Below are 16,573 nucleotides of genomic sequence, written 5' to 3'. Positions count from 1 at the left end.
TATATATATGTATACGTATGCATATGTAAGTGTGACTACGCGTGTGTACTGCATATAATACCCAGCAAAAAAGTGGTTGTAAGCAATAAGGAATACTGGTTTCTCTCCTGATAGATGAACTTTAGAATAAAATAAAGCACATCATACGCTTTAAGAGCGCCTTATTTTAGGCTTATTTACGCTACAAATTAACCTTATCGCAAAAAAAAAAACCTAACTAAATTTTCGTTATATTTTTAGGGAAACGATATTTTCTGGAGCTATATTTCCGATTTTCGGTCCCTGCTTTTTTATCTTTCCTGCACACTGGTGGAAGCGGCGTGTTCTATGCCGACTGCAAACTATATCTGATAAATGAATTTCCAGACTTGCCGAACCACTTCCAAGAAATGAAGTTTTGAATGAGTTTGAAAACTTGAAAAAGGATTTTCAAGGTTTTTGTCTCGTAACTTGAACGTAGCAATTGAAAATTAATTTTCAATGAAAGATTACAAATCTACTATATATACTATTATGTTTTGATCTCTAATTATAAGTCCTATATAAGCCTGATTTTATATGTGCAATTATACTACAACTACTTACTCTCTCCTAACGGACACCTCTCTTAAGCGGGCATCTCTCATAAACGGACAATTTTTTCAGTACCATAAAAATCCTTAAGCAGTTTTAAGTTTTTCCCTTTTGGGCGGACAACCCTCCCATAACAGGACGCGGACTCTTGCTTTTTACCCCAAAGGGCTTCTTAATTTCCCATAACCGGACAGCTTACAACACTTTTTTTTCATTACTTCTTTACCTATTGCTTATTCACTAATACGTGCATGGATATAGGGGAATCCCCTAAATACGAAGAACGTGTTTTCAATACAGTAAAAAACATAAAAATGTATGTACCTATTGCATACACGTAGTTAGTATCTTCTTGTGTGTGTACGTACGTGAATCGCAATGCCTAAAGTAGTGTTGAGTATTAAAGACAAAGTTAATGTCATTGAAATTCATAAGAAATAAAAACTAAGTGTACGAGAGTTGGCAAAGAAATGTAAGATCAGCAAAACGCAAGCTGCTAGCATTATCAAAAACAACGATCAAATTTTAAGATTGTGGGACACTGACGTCAACTCGGAGAGAAAAAGTAGTCTGCTGAAGCCCAAAGGCCTTAATATTGATAAATTGTGCTACGAATTGTTTGTGAAGGCTCGAAATAAGAGCATTCCTCTGTCAGGCACACTTATAAGGAGCAAAGCTAAAGAAATTGCAGTGAGACTCAATTACAACGATTTTAGTGCATCATCCGGCTGGCTGGAAATGTTCAAAAAACGTCACAACATAACTTTCCGTACAATTGTTTTGAATATTTTGTACACAAAACTTTATTCTTTAATTTATGAACAAAGCTTTATGAACCCCCTAACTCAGTCTTATTTGTATGTATTAATATTCTTGTTTTGGAAATAAAACTGTTTAAACTTTCATCAATAATACTTTTCTCATAAGCGTAAACCTCCCTTAAGCGAACAAATTTGGCAGTCTCTTAGATGTCCGTTTAAGAGAGAGTACACTTCGCTATTCTACCTAGTCATAAACCTTATAATCATGTTATTGTACCCAATGTGTTATCTTATTAAAGCGCCTTATGTGAGCATAGATTTTTATTAGCGTAAAAGCCTGATATAAAAGGTCGTAAAACAGCAAGCAGTATCTCATAAAAAGGTATTAGGGCAGCCTTGATTTATTTGGTCCATAAGCCTCATAATACTAATTGCTTATTACAACTCCTTATGTAAGCCTTGTTTTATAAAGGCTATAAGCCTTATGCATAATTGGTACAGAAAAACAAGGAGTACTATAAGGAATACACCACACAACATATATTCCTTATAGAATTACAGTCTGATGTCATAAGACTTTTGGCCGTATGAAATTATAAAATAATCAAACTTTTTGCTAGGTATATGTATATTAGGCCGGGTCGATTTGTGGTGAGGCAAAAAAATCGCCCATTGCTCTGTGAAGATCATATTCTAGGGATCAAAATAAGAAACTTTGCCGAAGGAACCATACCTCTAAAACGAATTCTGATGTCCCCCCCCCCCTTGGGGTCGTTCGGGCAAATTTTGAAAAATCCCACTTTGAAATGCCTATGTTTTTTCTTTTTGGAGTTTATTTTTCTCTTTAGAAATTTATTTAGTCAGAACATATGTAAATGAAAAAATTAATTTAACTTAGTAATAGAAAAGAAATTAAAAAAAATTATTAGAAATTAGCGTTTTTACAACCCCCTTTTAAAACCAAGGCATCACTGTGATGCATTTGCATATCGTAAACATAGTTGTGTGGGTTTTTTATTCAACCGTTTTAAAAAATGAAGGTATCACTGTGACACAATTGCAGATCGTAAAATTGCTTGTGTTGCTTTTCTAAGCCACCACAAGACACAGCAGGTAGAATTGAAATTGCTCCTACCCAAAAGTTCGACCCAAAGGGGGGGAGGGGGGGACATCAAAATTCGTTTTAGAGGTATGGTTCCTTCGGCAAAGTTTCTTATTTTGATCCCTAGAATACGATTTTCATAGAGCAATGAGCGATTTCTAAATCGACCCGCCCTAATGTATATACATACATATATACATTTGTTTTGAAAAGCAATTCTCGGAATTTGCATTACCATGAATTGTGAAATGTGTTATTCTATTCTGCTGTGTCTTTTAATACGTTTAGGTACATATTTATAAGTACCAATGCTTTCAACAACAAACAAGCCAAACTTCGTCATCCCTCTATTTGATTTTCTTTTTTATCAAAAGAATTTCAACTATTATTTTTCATTAAAACAGATACCACAAATAAAAGGCGAATCTTGTATTTTGATACGTTTAATCCGAATATATCTTTAGAATTTCTCGGTCGGGTATTTGATCCTAACCTAAAAAAAATTTAATGGTGATTGAATATAAATTGATGGTGAGAGCGAATTTGGATCCAACGCGTCTAGATAAATTCAAATAATGCCCCGTTACAAGACACGCCTACCTTCTTTTTGGGCGCACATCCCAGCCAGGCGAGACTTATTTCAGAGAGGTGTGTACCGCTTTCATGGATTTGTGTATCGGGTAGAAAGAGGGTTTCATGGATCATGGATTACCTAAGAAATAAAACGCCATGTAAAGTTACGTTCGTTTTTTTTTTTTCCTTGAAACGGACACACTTGATTTCTAATCAGAATTGCTGCACTTGAGATAGTTCTTAAAATAATGAGTTCGTTGCTTCAGTCTTTTGTTTTACAAAACATTTAATGTAGATGCATATTAAAGTTAAAGATCGGCTTACTCAAGCGTTGCCATATGTCAGCATATTCATTACCCCTTGTTCTTTGGTACTTCCTCTCCTTCTTCTTGTAACAATGTTTAAAATTGTAATCTGTATCCTCTAACGGAAATTCAAATAAACTTTGAAGTTCAAGAGTTGGTTCCACATTTCAATTAGAAAAATGGTTGATGTCACATGGGGACACAGTAGCTGTGTTTTTAATCTTTTTATGGACTGCTAAATGTGTAACTTTATATACACTTACGAAATTGTTGCGCTAAATTTCAGTATGCATTAAACTCAGTTGCAACTGCAATGTGTCTCTCCATTTTACCTTTACACTAGGGGGACTCATGTAACCGTATAAATGCCTTATAAAGTGTGTAAACGTATAAATTTATCTAGTGCGTAAACGAGCTGTCAAATTTTGTATGAAAAATCATTTACACAATTTGTATAAATTTACGCGCACATTTCATTGTGTAAACGCGATAAACTCGAAGGAATGCAACTTTGCAGACATTACAGCAGGCATTTTCATCAGAAATCTCCAACATCAGCAAGTAAAGGCGTTTTAGTTTTGATTTTTCACTTAATCTTGGTATTTTTTAATTTGTATAACAATCAAACAAATTTTGTTTGGCAATAATACAGCTGATAAATAATCAAGTTTATCAAGAGTACTGCTAGGTGCGTTCATGTAAATGGATATAATTTTACACCTTATAAGTTTATATGCTTTCATGAGTCCCCCTACTATTCTCCATTTCTATGACCAAAAAGTGTTTTATAGGTTATACACCATGACCAACAGGGGTTCGTGTCTTCGCTATTTAGAACAACCCGTTTTGTTGATAGTTATTTACCCCTCCCGCGAGTCTTCAAAAACTGCCGCTAGATGGGTCACCTAAACATTATCTAAGTTATGATAGACTTTTTTTTACCGGAAAATGCAGTTGCATATGGGGTATTCCATTCCATTTCGACCAATTTTGAACCCGACCCCTTTAGAATTGGCTGACAGTTTTTCTTCTTTTTCTAGCTTACGAAAGACGTTTTTCAGAATTTTTTCATGCAACTCAAAAAAAGTTATGAATTTTTAAGAAAACACGGTTTTTGTTTTCAAAATGCTATAACTTTTTCAAAAATTGACCGTTTGGGATCTTTTTTTTTGGGATGGAATACCCCATATACATATGCACATGTAAAAGAAACACGGCTAGTATATGCAGGACATACATTGGGTAAGTCAGCGTTTATAGGTTGATTATGGATAGGTAAGAGTTTAACCTATTAACAGTACCCAGATCGCCAGAGAGACGGGCGTTCTTCCTGGGTGTTTTTCTCTACTGTGTAACGCATTGTTTCGTACTCCATGTACTTGGTAAAGCCGCACAGATGATGCATATGATACGAGCTCGTGACTAAAGAGAAAACTAAAGAATAGTTTGCATTAATCTGTGTAACTTAGTACTTAACAGATTTGAATCGAGCTCATCCTGTGAATTCTAATAATGTGGAAAATTTTTGCCAGGCATCCAAAATCCTGGTATGTATTCGCCTTGTGTTATCCCAACAGCTTATTGCTTCTTCTTAATTATTTTCCATACAATGCCTTGTACTCCAATGTCAGTTAATCGAAATCTTTTGACTTGGCATCTTCTGCACGGCGAATTGATTGAAAATGTATAGACATCTCAACCAATAATGCAGAAAAATAACTTAACTTGGCCATATATACAAAATGTTTGCGTACACAATATGAATGTGCCAGATAAAATTGCAGAAATGGAACCTCGTGGGCAGTAAACAAGTCAATATTTTTCTACGCAGATGTATGCGTGTTTATTAGAGATGGGTGCGGCGTTTCGGGACCCGCGTGACCTGAGCTAAGGACAAAACAGCCAAAATAGGCGATAATGGGATAGTCTTTAAATATTTTGAGGCCGGACGGAGTTGAAGCACTATCGCGACACCTCGACAAAGTCCACAGCCTCTGAAGATCCATATATAAAAACTTCTACCCTTTTATTTTGAGAGCAAGAAAAAATTACTGTTATTGGCACCTAAAGGCGGTACCTACAAAGCTGAATTGGGATCTAAAATTGGAATGCCAGGATAAGCCAATACCTGTTACATTAAACTATGGAGGTAATTTCAAGTATTCTATCGACGAGAAACATTATACTGTGGCCAAAAACTTCTCTGATTAGGTAATGTAGGTGAAGGTATTCTAATCTACTTCTGGGATTGTTAAGCAAAGAGCATAGCTGAACAGCTTCCCAAATACAATAGCCACTTTCACCTAGCGAGGTGAAAGCTGTTATATATACAATATGTACATTTATTTAGCAGTTGAGGTTCTAACGACACCAAGTTACTTACGGGGTGAAGAGGTGGAATGACTACAAAAACTCAACGCGGTCATATCAAATGGAATTAGCGAACAGTCGGGCTAGTATGCTTAGATGCATACTAGTATTCGTATCTCATTAATATCCTGCAAAGGACCTCAGCAACATGGGCCAAAATCATCGGGTTGTATTTCGCTATTAAAACAATGCCATCAGAGGCAGAAGTCCGAGTGCATTGAAAAAAGGTAGGATTGGGCACGACTGCGTTCTCTAAAAGTTTCAAGGTAGCGTTTCTTTTCACAGAAAATAAATTACTGGAATACTTTATTGCGAGATGGCCTAAATTACTTGAGCCATTTTCTGACAATTACTCAGTGATGTAGATAAAGCAACAGGCGGGACTGTGATTAAATTTTTGATTCCGGGTACATCTCTAGTATCTGTGTATACAAAATTACACCCGGCTTCCATTCTGAGGGGCATTCCCGAATACTTTTTTTCATACATACTTAATCCAAATTATGTATTTATATTCGTACATAGAGAATATTTTTACATAGCGAGAGAAATACGCTTTTCGCATGTTTGTGAATGACTAATACCCTTCCTTTCAATGCAAGTTATTTCACAACAGCTGAGTTGGCGGTTTAGTACAGCTTTCCGCCCCAAGCAAATTTCCAAAAGAGAACTCTCCCCAAAAGATGCAATCACAGCGAACAGTCTTCTCTGAGCTTTGCTATCAACAGCTATAGAGTGTCGGTTTGACTCGCTATTACTTATTTTAATCGGAATTTGTTTTGTAAAACTCACATTCGCGAAAATGTCAACTGGTCGCATGTCCGATGACCAATTTGAAAAACTATTAGCAACAATACGAGTATTGGGCCTACAACAAAACTCCGAACAACAAGTTCAAGAAAGAAAAACATCAAAAAGTAGTTTTGCTAATTGCAATGTACGTTTTCATGGCCAACGTGATAATGACGCTGTCGAAGAGTTCATCAATGCCATTGAGACATATAAAGACATGGAAAATATTAGTGATAAGAATGCATTGAAAGGTTTACCACTTCTTTTTCAAGGCATTGCTTCGACTTGGTGGAAAGGTGTACGACGTGATGCTAAGTCGTGGGCAGATGCATTAACGCTATTACGCGATCATTTTTCACCCACGAAACCTCCGTACCAAATATATGTGGAGATCTTTGAGTCAAAACAATCGCACACACCCATCGATACTTTCGTGTGTCAAAAGCGTGCTCTGATAGCCAAGTTGCCGGAGGGGCGGCATGATATTGAAACAGAATTGGATTTCATTTATGGTTTGTTGGACTCGAAATATCAACAACAAATACCACGGCATGAGATTAAAACATACAGAGAGCTTTTGGAAAAGGGACGCAATGTGGAAAGGCATAGTAAATGATGAAATTAGCGAAAGGGCGAGTGATATTTTTTCGTGTTATTTCATGAATTTTTCTTTACGTAACTGTTTGTAAGTATTTATAAGTTTTAATATAGGGATATAACGTAGTTAATAAAATTTAATATTGAACTGTGACACTCTGAATTTTATTTTTGTGAATTTTAATTGAAGGTGCTACAGTTGTGAAAAAATAATGTAATGCTACGTTCCCACCAAAACTCCGTGCTTGCCAATTCTTTTATTCATAATGTCCCGTTTTGACAGAAATTAAATTTTTGATTTTCGCATTAAATGATACCGATGTTAAAAGGCGTTTTTAGATACCTCTCTCGATATTTTTGGACATGTGTTTAAGTGACTTATATTATGAGCATTTTTCTTTCGTTTGTTTCATTAGCCATTGAGTGCGCTTGTAATTCTCAACTGGTTAGTGAAATATTGTAAAGACATAGCTTAAACTTTGTATCCCAAAAGGGGGTTTTTCAAAGCAAAATAAGATTGCTTAACCCGCAGCCAATACCTTAGAGCCCCCTGTGCTCGCCCCCAATGAATACATACAAGGTGTAACAGGCGCATAGCGACCTCTCTCTAAACAATAAATAATATACAGTCGACTAAAAATAACAAAATAATATAATTATAAAAAAACCGATTCGCCCGCCGAATCACCAAAGCTCAGACAATATGTTTTACCAAAAAACGGGCCATAGTTTCATCTGGGTGGATCAACCGCTTTAGTAAGCCAGTGCGATATTTTACCATGTATGTACACATACATAGATGTATCACATATTGCATGCTTCGGTGGACTTAGCCGTATGTTTAGGTACCGAAACTGATTTCAGTACTTCAGGATACATTGACATTAAGATACCAGCCGGCTGTCTGTGAACGATAGGATTTGGCCACGTCATAGCTTTATGTTGTGTCGCTTTGTGTCACCTAATGTGAAAATAGCAGAAGATTCATAATGAGAAGTAAAAGCCGTAATATTCCTAGCTCGGAAACCTATTCCCTATGGTGCAAATCGCTTCATTCCGTATTTCACGTCCCACTTGACATCTGACTAAGATCAGCTGCATCGTTATTAGTTAATTGGCGCCTAACTACCTAAGCGATTTTGAGCGTCACGCCAGCTACCCCTGTTTCGTGATAGCAGAAGCCAATTAAGAGCACCAAGGAAAGTGAAGTATTCCTCCACCTGCCTCTGTCAACTAAGTGGAGGTCTCCCCCTCCTCTGGTGCCAATTGAAAAACTTTCTTGGCCACATCGTCTTCGTCCATTTGCATAACAAGATGTAGTCAGCGAAACCTATTCATCCTTACCTTTTATTCGCTGCACTATAATCATATGATGACAACACGGACAGGACAGTAAATTTTCAGGAGAACACTTCAAGAACCATCTCATCGTCTCTCGACACCGGCTATGATTCCGAGCTATATATCAGGACTGGTATGATCAGCGACTTGAAGAGTGTGATTTTTGTTCGTCGAGAGGGGACTTTACTTTTGTATTGCCTTCTCAGTCCAAGGTAGCATTTGCTGTTGACTAGAGTTATTCTCCGTTTGATATTTTTGCTGACATTTTTTGCGCTGTTAATGCTGGTACCCAAATAGACGAAGTCCTTCACAGTCTCGAATTTTTATCCATTGATAGTGACGTGGCTGCAATGGTGCGAATGCACCGATTCTTTCTTGGATGACAGCAAGTACTTCGTCCTGTCCTCATTTACGGGAAGACATTTTTTTGTGCTCTTTATCTAATCCGTTTATGGCCGCCCAATAAGGCGCCATTCGCGTATTCGCCCTGCTAACTGGCGCCAATCGGCTACACCCATGGGGGAGGACCGCCCTCTTCCTCTGCTTCCGTATGTGGGTTCCGATGAAAACTCTTTCATTCGCATAACATAACCCAGCCAGCATAGCCGCTGTGTTTTAATGCGCTGAGCTATGTTGATGTCTGCATAAAGCCCGTACAGCTCATCACAACATTTTTATACTCAGAGTTGGTTGTACAGGTATAAAGGAATCGAGATAGATATAGACCTCCATATATCAAAATCATCAGCATCGAAAAAAAATTTGATTGAGCCATGTCCGTCCGTCTGTCCGTTAACACTAGGTGTATTTTTTTTTCAAGCGAGCTTGAAGAAAACGCTTCAACTAGCTAAACAGTTTCATTATGCCAAAACCATACAGATGGTGAAGGTTTATCAGCTAATTGTTACTTTTTTTCGCTGCTATGACATTTCTACTTCTAGCGCAGTATGTTTTTGACATTCAACCAGAGAATTACAAAAACAAAATACATGAAATGCGTGTGTTTGTTTGTCATCCTGCCGCCACGCTGTTATTTTGTTATTTTTGTTTATCTGCACATTCCTATGTTCATTTCATTCGCTCGTTCACAATAGTGCCCTATTTTTGAATATGCAACACTATACAACACTATCAATCAGGTCGACAATTATCTAAGCGGTTTCAACTGAAAGCGCTTAGCCAACTCAACTCGATTACTTTTTATTGTTGCTTTCCATGCAATTCGGTAAGCTAGCTAGTGTTTTAATTGTACTAGTTAGCAACGAAATGCAGCTACTATAACTTGATTGAAATATTGAGATATCTTCACCAAATTTGGTACTCGAGCTTATCTGGACCCAGAATAGATTGGTATTGAAAATGAGCGAAATCGGATGATAACCATGCCCACTTTTTATATATATAACATTTTGGAAAACACTAAAAACCTGATTATTTAGTAAATAATACACCTAGAACGTAGAAATTTTATGTGTGGACTGATATTGAGACTGTTGATAAAAATTTGAAAAAAATTTTAAAATGGGCGTGGCAACGCCTACTTGTGATAAAATCAATTTTACAAATATTATTTATCGTAAATCAAAAATCGTTAAACCTATCGTAACAAAATTCGGCAAGGGGGTTGCCTTTACTACAAGGAATGCTTTGAAGAAAATTAACGAAATCGGTTAAGGACCACGCCCTCTTTTATATAAAAGATTTTTAAAAGGGTCGTGGACGAATAAAATAAGCTATATCTTTGCAAAAAAGTGCTTTATATCAATGGCATTTCATTTCCCAAGTGGATTTATAACAATAAGTAGGAAAAACTTCAAATTTTAAAAATGGGCGTGTCACCGCCCCTTTTATGACTAAGCAATTTTCTCTTTCGGGGGCCATAACTCGAAGAAAAATTAACGGATCGTAATAAAATTGGGTACACAGATTTTCCCTATAGCAGGAAATATTTCTAGAAAAAATGGACGAGATCGGTTAAAGACCACGCCCACTTTTATATAAAACATTTTTGTAAGGGTCGTAGACAAAAATAATAAGCTATATCTTAGCAAAAAAAAAACCTTTGTACCAATAGAATTTTACTTTCTAAATTGAATTATAACATTAAATTGGAGACCACTAAAATTTTTGAAAATAGGTGTGGCACAGCCCCTTTTATGACTAAGCAATTTTCTATGTTTCGGGAGGCATAACTCGAGAAAAATTAACATATCGTAATGAAATTGTGTACATATATTTTCCTTATAGCAGAAAATACTTCTAGTAAAAATGGACGGATTCGGTTAAAGACCACGGCAACTTAGATATAAAAAAAGTTTAAAAGGGTCGTACACTAGAATAATAAGCTATAACTAAGCAAAAATAGTTTTGAATCAATGATATTTCACTTATCAAGTTTTACTGTAAGAGGAAATGGGGAGACATTTTTCTTTTAAACGGGCGGTGCCACGTGTTATGTAGAAAAGTAATTTATCTGAAATGAAATGTACAATTGAAGCTCACGCTGAGTATATAATGTTCGGTTACACCCGAACTTAGACACCTTCGACATCAGAATTCGTGTTAGAGGTATGGTTCCTTTGACAAAGTTTCTTATTTTGATCCCTAGAATATGATTTTCATAGAGCAATGGGCGATTTTTTTGCCTCCCCACAAATCGACCCGGCCTATTGTACAGTCTTTGGGTTTTACATCATTGATTTTGATTTATAAAGTGTATTTCTTTTTTACCTAATAGGTACTCTTTTACAATATTCGTATAATAGCCTCTTGAACTTTTTCATATTTTTACAATATTTTAAGTCCCTAGGTAGTTCATTGTATTCTCTTAATCCCTAAAAATATATACTATTATTATCAAATTTGGATTTTACAATTGGCAAGTGGAAATTATTTTTGTTTCTTGTGTTATAGTTATGGACATCGTTGTTGTATTTTACACGATCATTTAGGTAATTTGGTAGGTTTCCAAATTTCATATTGTGTATGAATTTCAAAGTAAAATATAACACAAGCTGTTTCACACTAAGCCAGTTCAAGCTGTTTAGTAGCTCTTGTATGGGAGTGTCAAAACGTTTCTTTAGAATAAATCGCATCACCGTCTTTTGTTTTTTCTGCAACTTATTTATACTTGAATCAGCTATTGTAAATAGAATCGTTGGGCAATATATAAAATGAGGTTCAACGATAGACTTATAAACCATTGTTTTATAGTATCGGCTTACGTGCTTGCACGTCCGTGTCATAAAACCTATCTTCTTTGAAACTTTCCCCTCTACATATTCAAGATGTTCATCAAACTTTAATATTTCGTCCATTATAACTCCTAAGTATTTTTTTTTGGTTTATTCTTTCTAATGGGATATTTGCTATTTTTATGGTTACATTGTCAACTCCAGAGTGTATTTTACTCATAACCATCCATTTTATTTTCTCAATATTAATTCTTGGCTTGTTTTGACATAGCTATTTATGTACAGAGTCTATATCCGCTTGTATTTTTGATTTGGCTTCAGTTATGGATGGACAGCTTATCGTCAACAATGCATCGTCTGCAAATAGTCTTATTTTACAGTGACTCAAACAAGTTTTTATATCATTTATGTATATTATGAACAGAATCGCAGCTAGCACTGATCCCTGAGGTAAACCTATTTCAAGTTCTATTCCAGGAGATGTCACGTTCCGAATTACAGTTTTCTGCTTTCTTCCTGTAAGGTAGCTCTTTAAAGCTTTATTTCGGATGTCGATGTTATATAATTTCCTGAACATCATTTCTATGTCAATAGCTTCAAATGCTCTTTTAAGGTCAAGAAAAACTGAGACTGTTACTAATTTGCAAGACATTCCTTCTTTCCACTCTGCTATCACCATGTTGAGTGCACTTTCACAGGAGTGTTTAGATCTAAACCCTGATTGCTCGCTAATAATAATTTCATATTTATTTACATATTAGAGCAGCTGTTCTTTTTCAATTTTCTCAATTATTTTTTCATCGCTAGGTAACGTATTTATTGGCCGTATTTCTTCTGGTTATTGTTTATAAATAAAATCGTTCCTCTTAATATTCTCTTGATATCGACAAACTCCTTGTTAATTGGGGATTTTAACATTAACATGAATGTTAATACCGCAACGAGTTCTAAGCTCAATGAGATATTTTCACGTAGCGCGATGAGGCAAATGGTGAATTTCAGTACAAGGATTGCTGAGAGGTCCCAAACGAGAATAGATCTATTATATGCAAATGCTGATGTACTGTCCTGTACTAATCTTGAAAATCACAGAATTTCTGATCACGAAACCATTTCATTTGCTTTCAAGTGTGCAATTCAAATCCTCTGCGGAGAATGATACCCACAACTATGATTTCAGCGTATCAATGACTCGGTTGAATATATAAATACCTGCTTATCACACTGCATGGGTTTATTAACATCAGAACAAGACAGGATAGTGAGGTTGAGAAATAAGTGGTACGATCATGAACTGACCGAAATTAACAAATTAAAAATTCAATTGCACTCACAAGCCAGAAGATCTGTTGAATTTTCGGAATATAATACGGTTGCGAAGTATTATAAGAAACTAATCAAAATTAAAAAGATTAAGTGTATGGAGAAAAATATCGCCTTAAATTCTTCTGATAGGAAATTAATGTGGAAACACCTCAAGCAAGCAGTAAACTTAACTGAGGTGCGTGACAATATCCTGACAGTGATTGTAAATGGTATAAGATATGAAACACCCGAGGATATAGCTCAAGCATTAAATTCCTTCTTTGTTGATAGTATTGGTGACATAAATTGAGAAATCGAAACTTTTGGTAGTGGCGACAGTGTGCAATACACGGTCAGCACATGTCTGAAATTCCAAGAAGTTACGGTTGATGATGTCATATTGGTAGCTAAAAGGTTAAAAAATAAAATCGGAGGAACAAATTTACTCTCAGAAGGAGTAATTAAGGATTCGGTGTCATACATGGGACATTTCTATGCGGATATCATAAATAAATCATTAGTAGAGGGAATAGTGCCCGACGCATGGAAAATATCAACAATAGTGCCAATAAAGAAGGTAAAAAATTCACTAAAGGCAGAAGATCTGAGACCGATCAACACGTTGGCGAATATCGAAAAAATTCTAGAAACAGTAGTAAAAAATCAGCTCATAAGTTACTTGGAAATAAATAAAATACTAATTAAAGAACCATCCGGTTTCAGAGAAGGCCACTCTTGTGAAACGGCTTTAAATTATGTAATATCGAGTTGGAAAGAAGAACTAAATCAAAAGAAAAGTATACTTGCGGAGAGCATTTGAAATTATAGACAGAAATATAATGATTAAAAAATTAGAAAAAATTGGAATTAGGGGCAACGAGCTGCAGTGGTTTCAGAGCTTTTTAGGTAACCGAAGACAAAAAACAGCCATTGAGTCGGTTGTGTCGGATGAGGTATTGACAGGAATTGGATTGCCACAAGGATCGGTTTTGGTCCTATTTAACATATATATAAATAATATATCTTCGGCGCTAAAACATAGTAAAATGAGGCTGTTTGCGGGTGACGCATTGCTCGAAGTAAGTGAAATTGATATCATGTTAGCTAGGAGCAAAATGCAGGAAGACTTGAACACCCTATACCGGTGGCTTTGTAACAATAAGCTTAAACTTAATGTTAATAAAACCCATTTTATGGTCATATCTAGAGCGATGAATAAGGAATCTTGTAATATCGAGCTAAAAATAATGAACTCAAACATTAACGAAGTTAAAACTTTCAAGTACTTAGGGGTTCAGATTGATAATAAACTAAATTTAATGATCATATTGATTATATAGTTGCCAAAATAGGCAAGAAATTGGTTTTTGGAAGAGGTCGTGCAAATTTATCAGAAGAAAATACAAACTGAAAGTGTATAAATCCATCATAGAGCCGCATTTCATATATTGTCCCACAATATTCTTTATGGCCAATGTAACTCAAGCTATGAGATTTATATTTAACATTAATAACATGATAGAAGCACTAAACTGGTTGAGTATAAAACAGCTCATATTCTACCACATTATGAAACGTGTATTTAATATTAAGCACTTAAGCACGGTAAATTACCAACATACCTCAGCGAAAAGCGTATATATGTAAATGATGCACATTCATAAGCTGTAAACACAATGCCGAGCGACGACGATATACGCCGCGTCGGGCGATGACATTTTTCAAATTTACGCTCAGATATTTCGTCCAGTTAAACACAATAGACAGCGGCGGCGATATTTTCTGACATTTTCTGTCATTTCTTCGATGGAAAATAATTTCTTATATTAGTGACTATTTCTTGTGGGAAATGAATTCAATTTAAGGTCAGCATTAGCAGTATATACAAAAATGAATAACAGAGGCCGTTTGTTGAAAATTTTTAAAATTATAAACATCATTTTTGTAATGGTGAATATATATCGCGAGGTGTGCCAGTAGTTGAAGCGGCGATGGTGGGTGCGGCCAGTTAATCGTACAAGGAAGACTCTGAGCTTCCACGAAACTTCCTTCGCACAGTTGAAACTCTCAGATGAAGAACATTTCTTCAAGGCAACACGTATGAATGTTGCAAAGTTTAATGCGCTAGTGAATTTGTTACGAGAGCGACTTCAACGTTTTTCCATAAGAGAACCAATAAGTGAAGAAATCCGTTTGGGTATCACTTTGATGTAAGTAACTTTATAAACTATATATCTGTGTAAAAATGGAGTTTAAACAGGTTCTTGGCACAAGGCTGTAATCCACAGTATTTAGCTTGGTCATATAAATTGGGTGTTTCTACAGTTAGGAAAATAATATACGGGACATGCGATGCAATTTGGCATGGACTACGCGAAATTTACCTTGCCCAACCAAATCAAACCGAATTGAAAAACATTGCAGACAGGTTTGCTCCAATTGAAGTATGGTATTTAGTAACTATATATACTCATATATTATATTTTGGACAGGTTCTATGCAAAAACTGGAATGCCCCATTGTCTCGGCGCGGTGGACGGCAAACATGTGAAAGTAGTTTGCCCCAAACGTAGTGGTTCACTCTTTTTTAATTACAAAAAGACATTCAGTGTAGTTCTGATTGCAATATGCGATGATAGCTATACGTTTTCATTTGTAGACGTTGGTGCGTTGGGAAGCCAAAGCGATGGGGGAATTTTGGCACGAAGCGTATTTGGTAACATGATTCTAAGAAACGACCTGGAAATTCCTCCCCCAGATAACCTTCCAGGTAAAATGTTTATAACAGATAAGGTTTCAGTTAATTGATGCCATATTTCAAATAGGTACGGACCAAATATTTCCATATTTTTTCGTCGGTGACAGCGCATTTCCTCTGAAGCCTAATCTCATGCGCCCTTACCCTGGTCGAAATTTGTCACCCGCCAAACGAAATTATAACAAAAGGTTATCCTCCGTACGAGTGCACATTGAAAACACCTTTGGTATATTAGCAAATAGATGGAGAGTTCTTCATACAACGATTCACGCTGCTCCAGAAAATGTGAACAAAATTGTTTTAGTACCTATAGTCTTGCACAATTATTTAATGCTTGACAGTAGTAGTGGATACTTCGATCCGAACAGAGCCAGCAGTGATGAAAATGGGAATTTCGATTGTGGACAACTTTCAACAAGAATGACATCTATTCAAATTGCTCATTCCAATCGATCAACAAATGAAGCATTTAGTTTGAGAGACGAACTAGCGGAATACTTACAAGAAAGGCCAATGCGATCTGTGTGAAATCCGCAAATGTACGTTAAAATACCAATGCGGACATATGTAGCTACGTTTTTTATTTTACCAAATCTTATAATATTAAAAGTGAAGCTTTAAAATATACGGTAAACTAGGGTTGGAAAAATTTAAGTGCAGTAAAATGTCCTCTTATCCTAAAGCTTTTGTATTAAGTTTGAATGAGCTGTCTTTCTTTTTACAAAACTTGTTTTCGTCTTTTTACTGATATGTTTTAGAGTTCCACTCTCATTTAGTCCTTATATAAAATCTCCTATTTGTTGCCACCTGTCGATATGTACCAATTATTGGACTTCACTGCCAACGGGAGCTAAAAAATAATAATATTAGCGTTTTCGGAGGGTGCCACCTACTTCTCAAGA

The 16,573-nt window shown here is 35.9% G+C and overlaps 2 protein-coding genes across 2 annotated transcripts; both read left to right on the top strand.

Annotated features, from left to right (window-relative positions):
- The first annotated feature begins 6,359 nt into the window (after positions 1-6,359).
- Arc2 (Activity-regulated cytoskeleton associated protein 2) lies at positions 6,360-7,221 on the top strand. Its single transcript, XM_067773837.1, has one exon. The coding sequence runs from the start codon at positions 6,487-6,489 to the stop codon at positions 7,090-7,092; it is 606 nt and encodes a 201-aa protein (XP_067629938.1). The 5' UTR covers positions 6,360-6,486; the 3' UTR covers positions 7,093-7,221.
- A 7,651-nt stretch (positions 7,222-14,872) lies between these two features.
- LOC137246775 (uncharacterized) lies at positions 14,873-16,284 on the top strand. The gene is made up of 4 exons (XM_067777784.1): positions 14,873-15,123; positions 15,174-15,341; positions 15,406-15,683; positions 15,739-16,284. Exons 1-4 carry the CDS (start codon positions 15,014-15,016, stop codon positions 16,197-16,199), a joined length of 1,017 nt encoding a protein of 338 aa, XP_067633885.1. The 5' UTR covers positions 14,873-15,013; the 3' UTR covers positions 16,200-16,284.
- Positions 16,285-16,573: the final 289 nt, after the last annotated feature.

The sequence above is a fragment of the Eurosta solidaginis genome, chromosome 3, assembly GCF_040869045.1.
Source record: "Eurosta solidaginis isolate ZX-2024a chromosome 3, ASM4086904v1, whole genome shotgun sequence".
NCBI classification, from domain to species: domain Eukaryota; kingdom Metazoa; phylum Arthropoda; class Insecta; order Diptera; family Tephritidae; genus Eurosta; species Eurosta solidaginis.
This window is presented reverse-complemented; position numbering and strand designations above follow the sequence as displayed.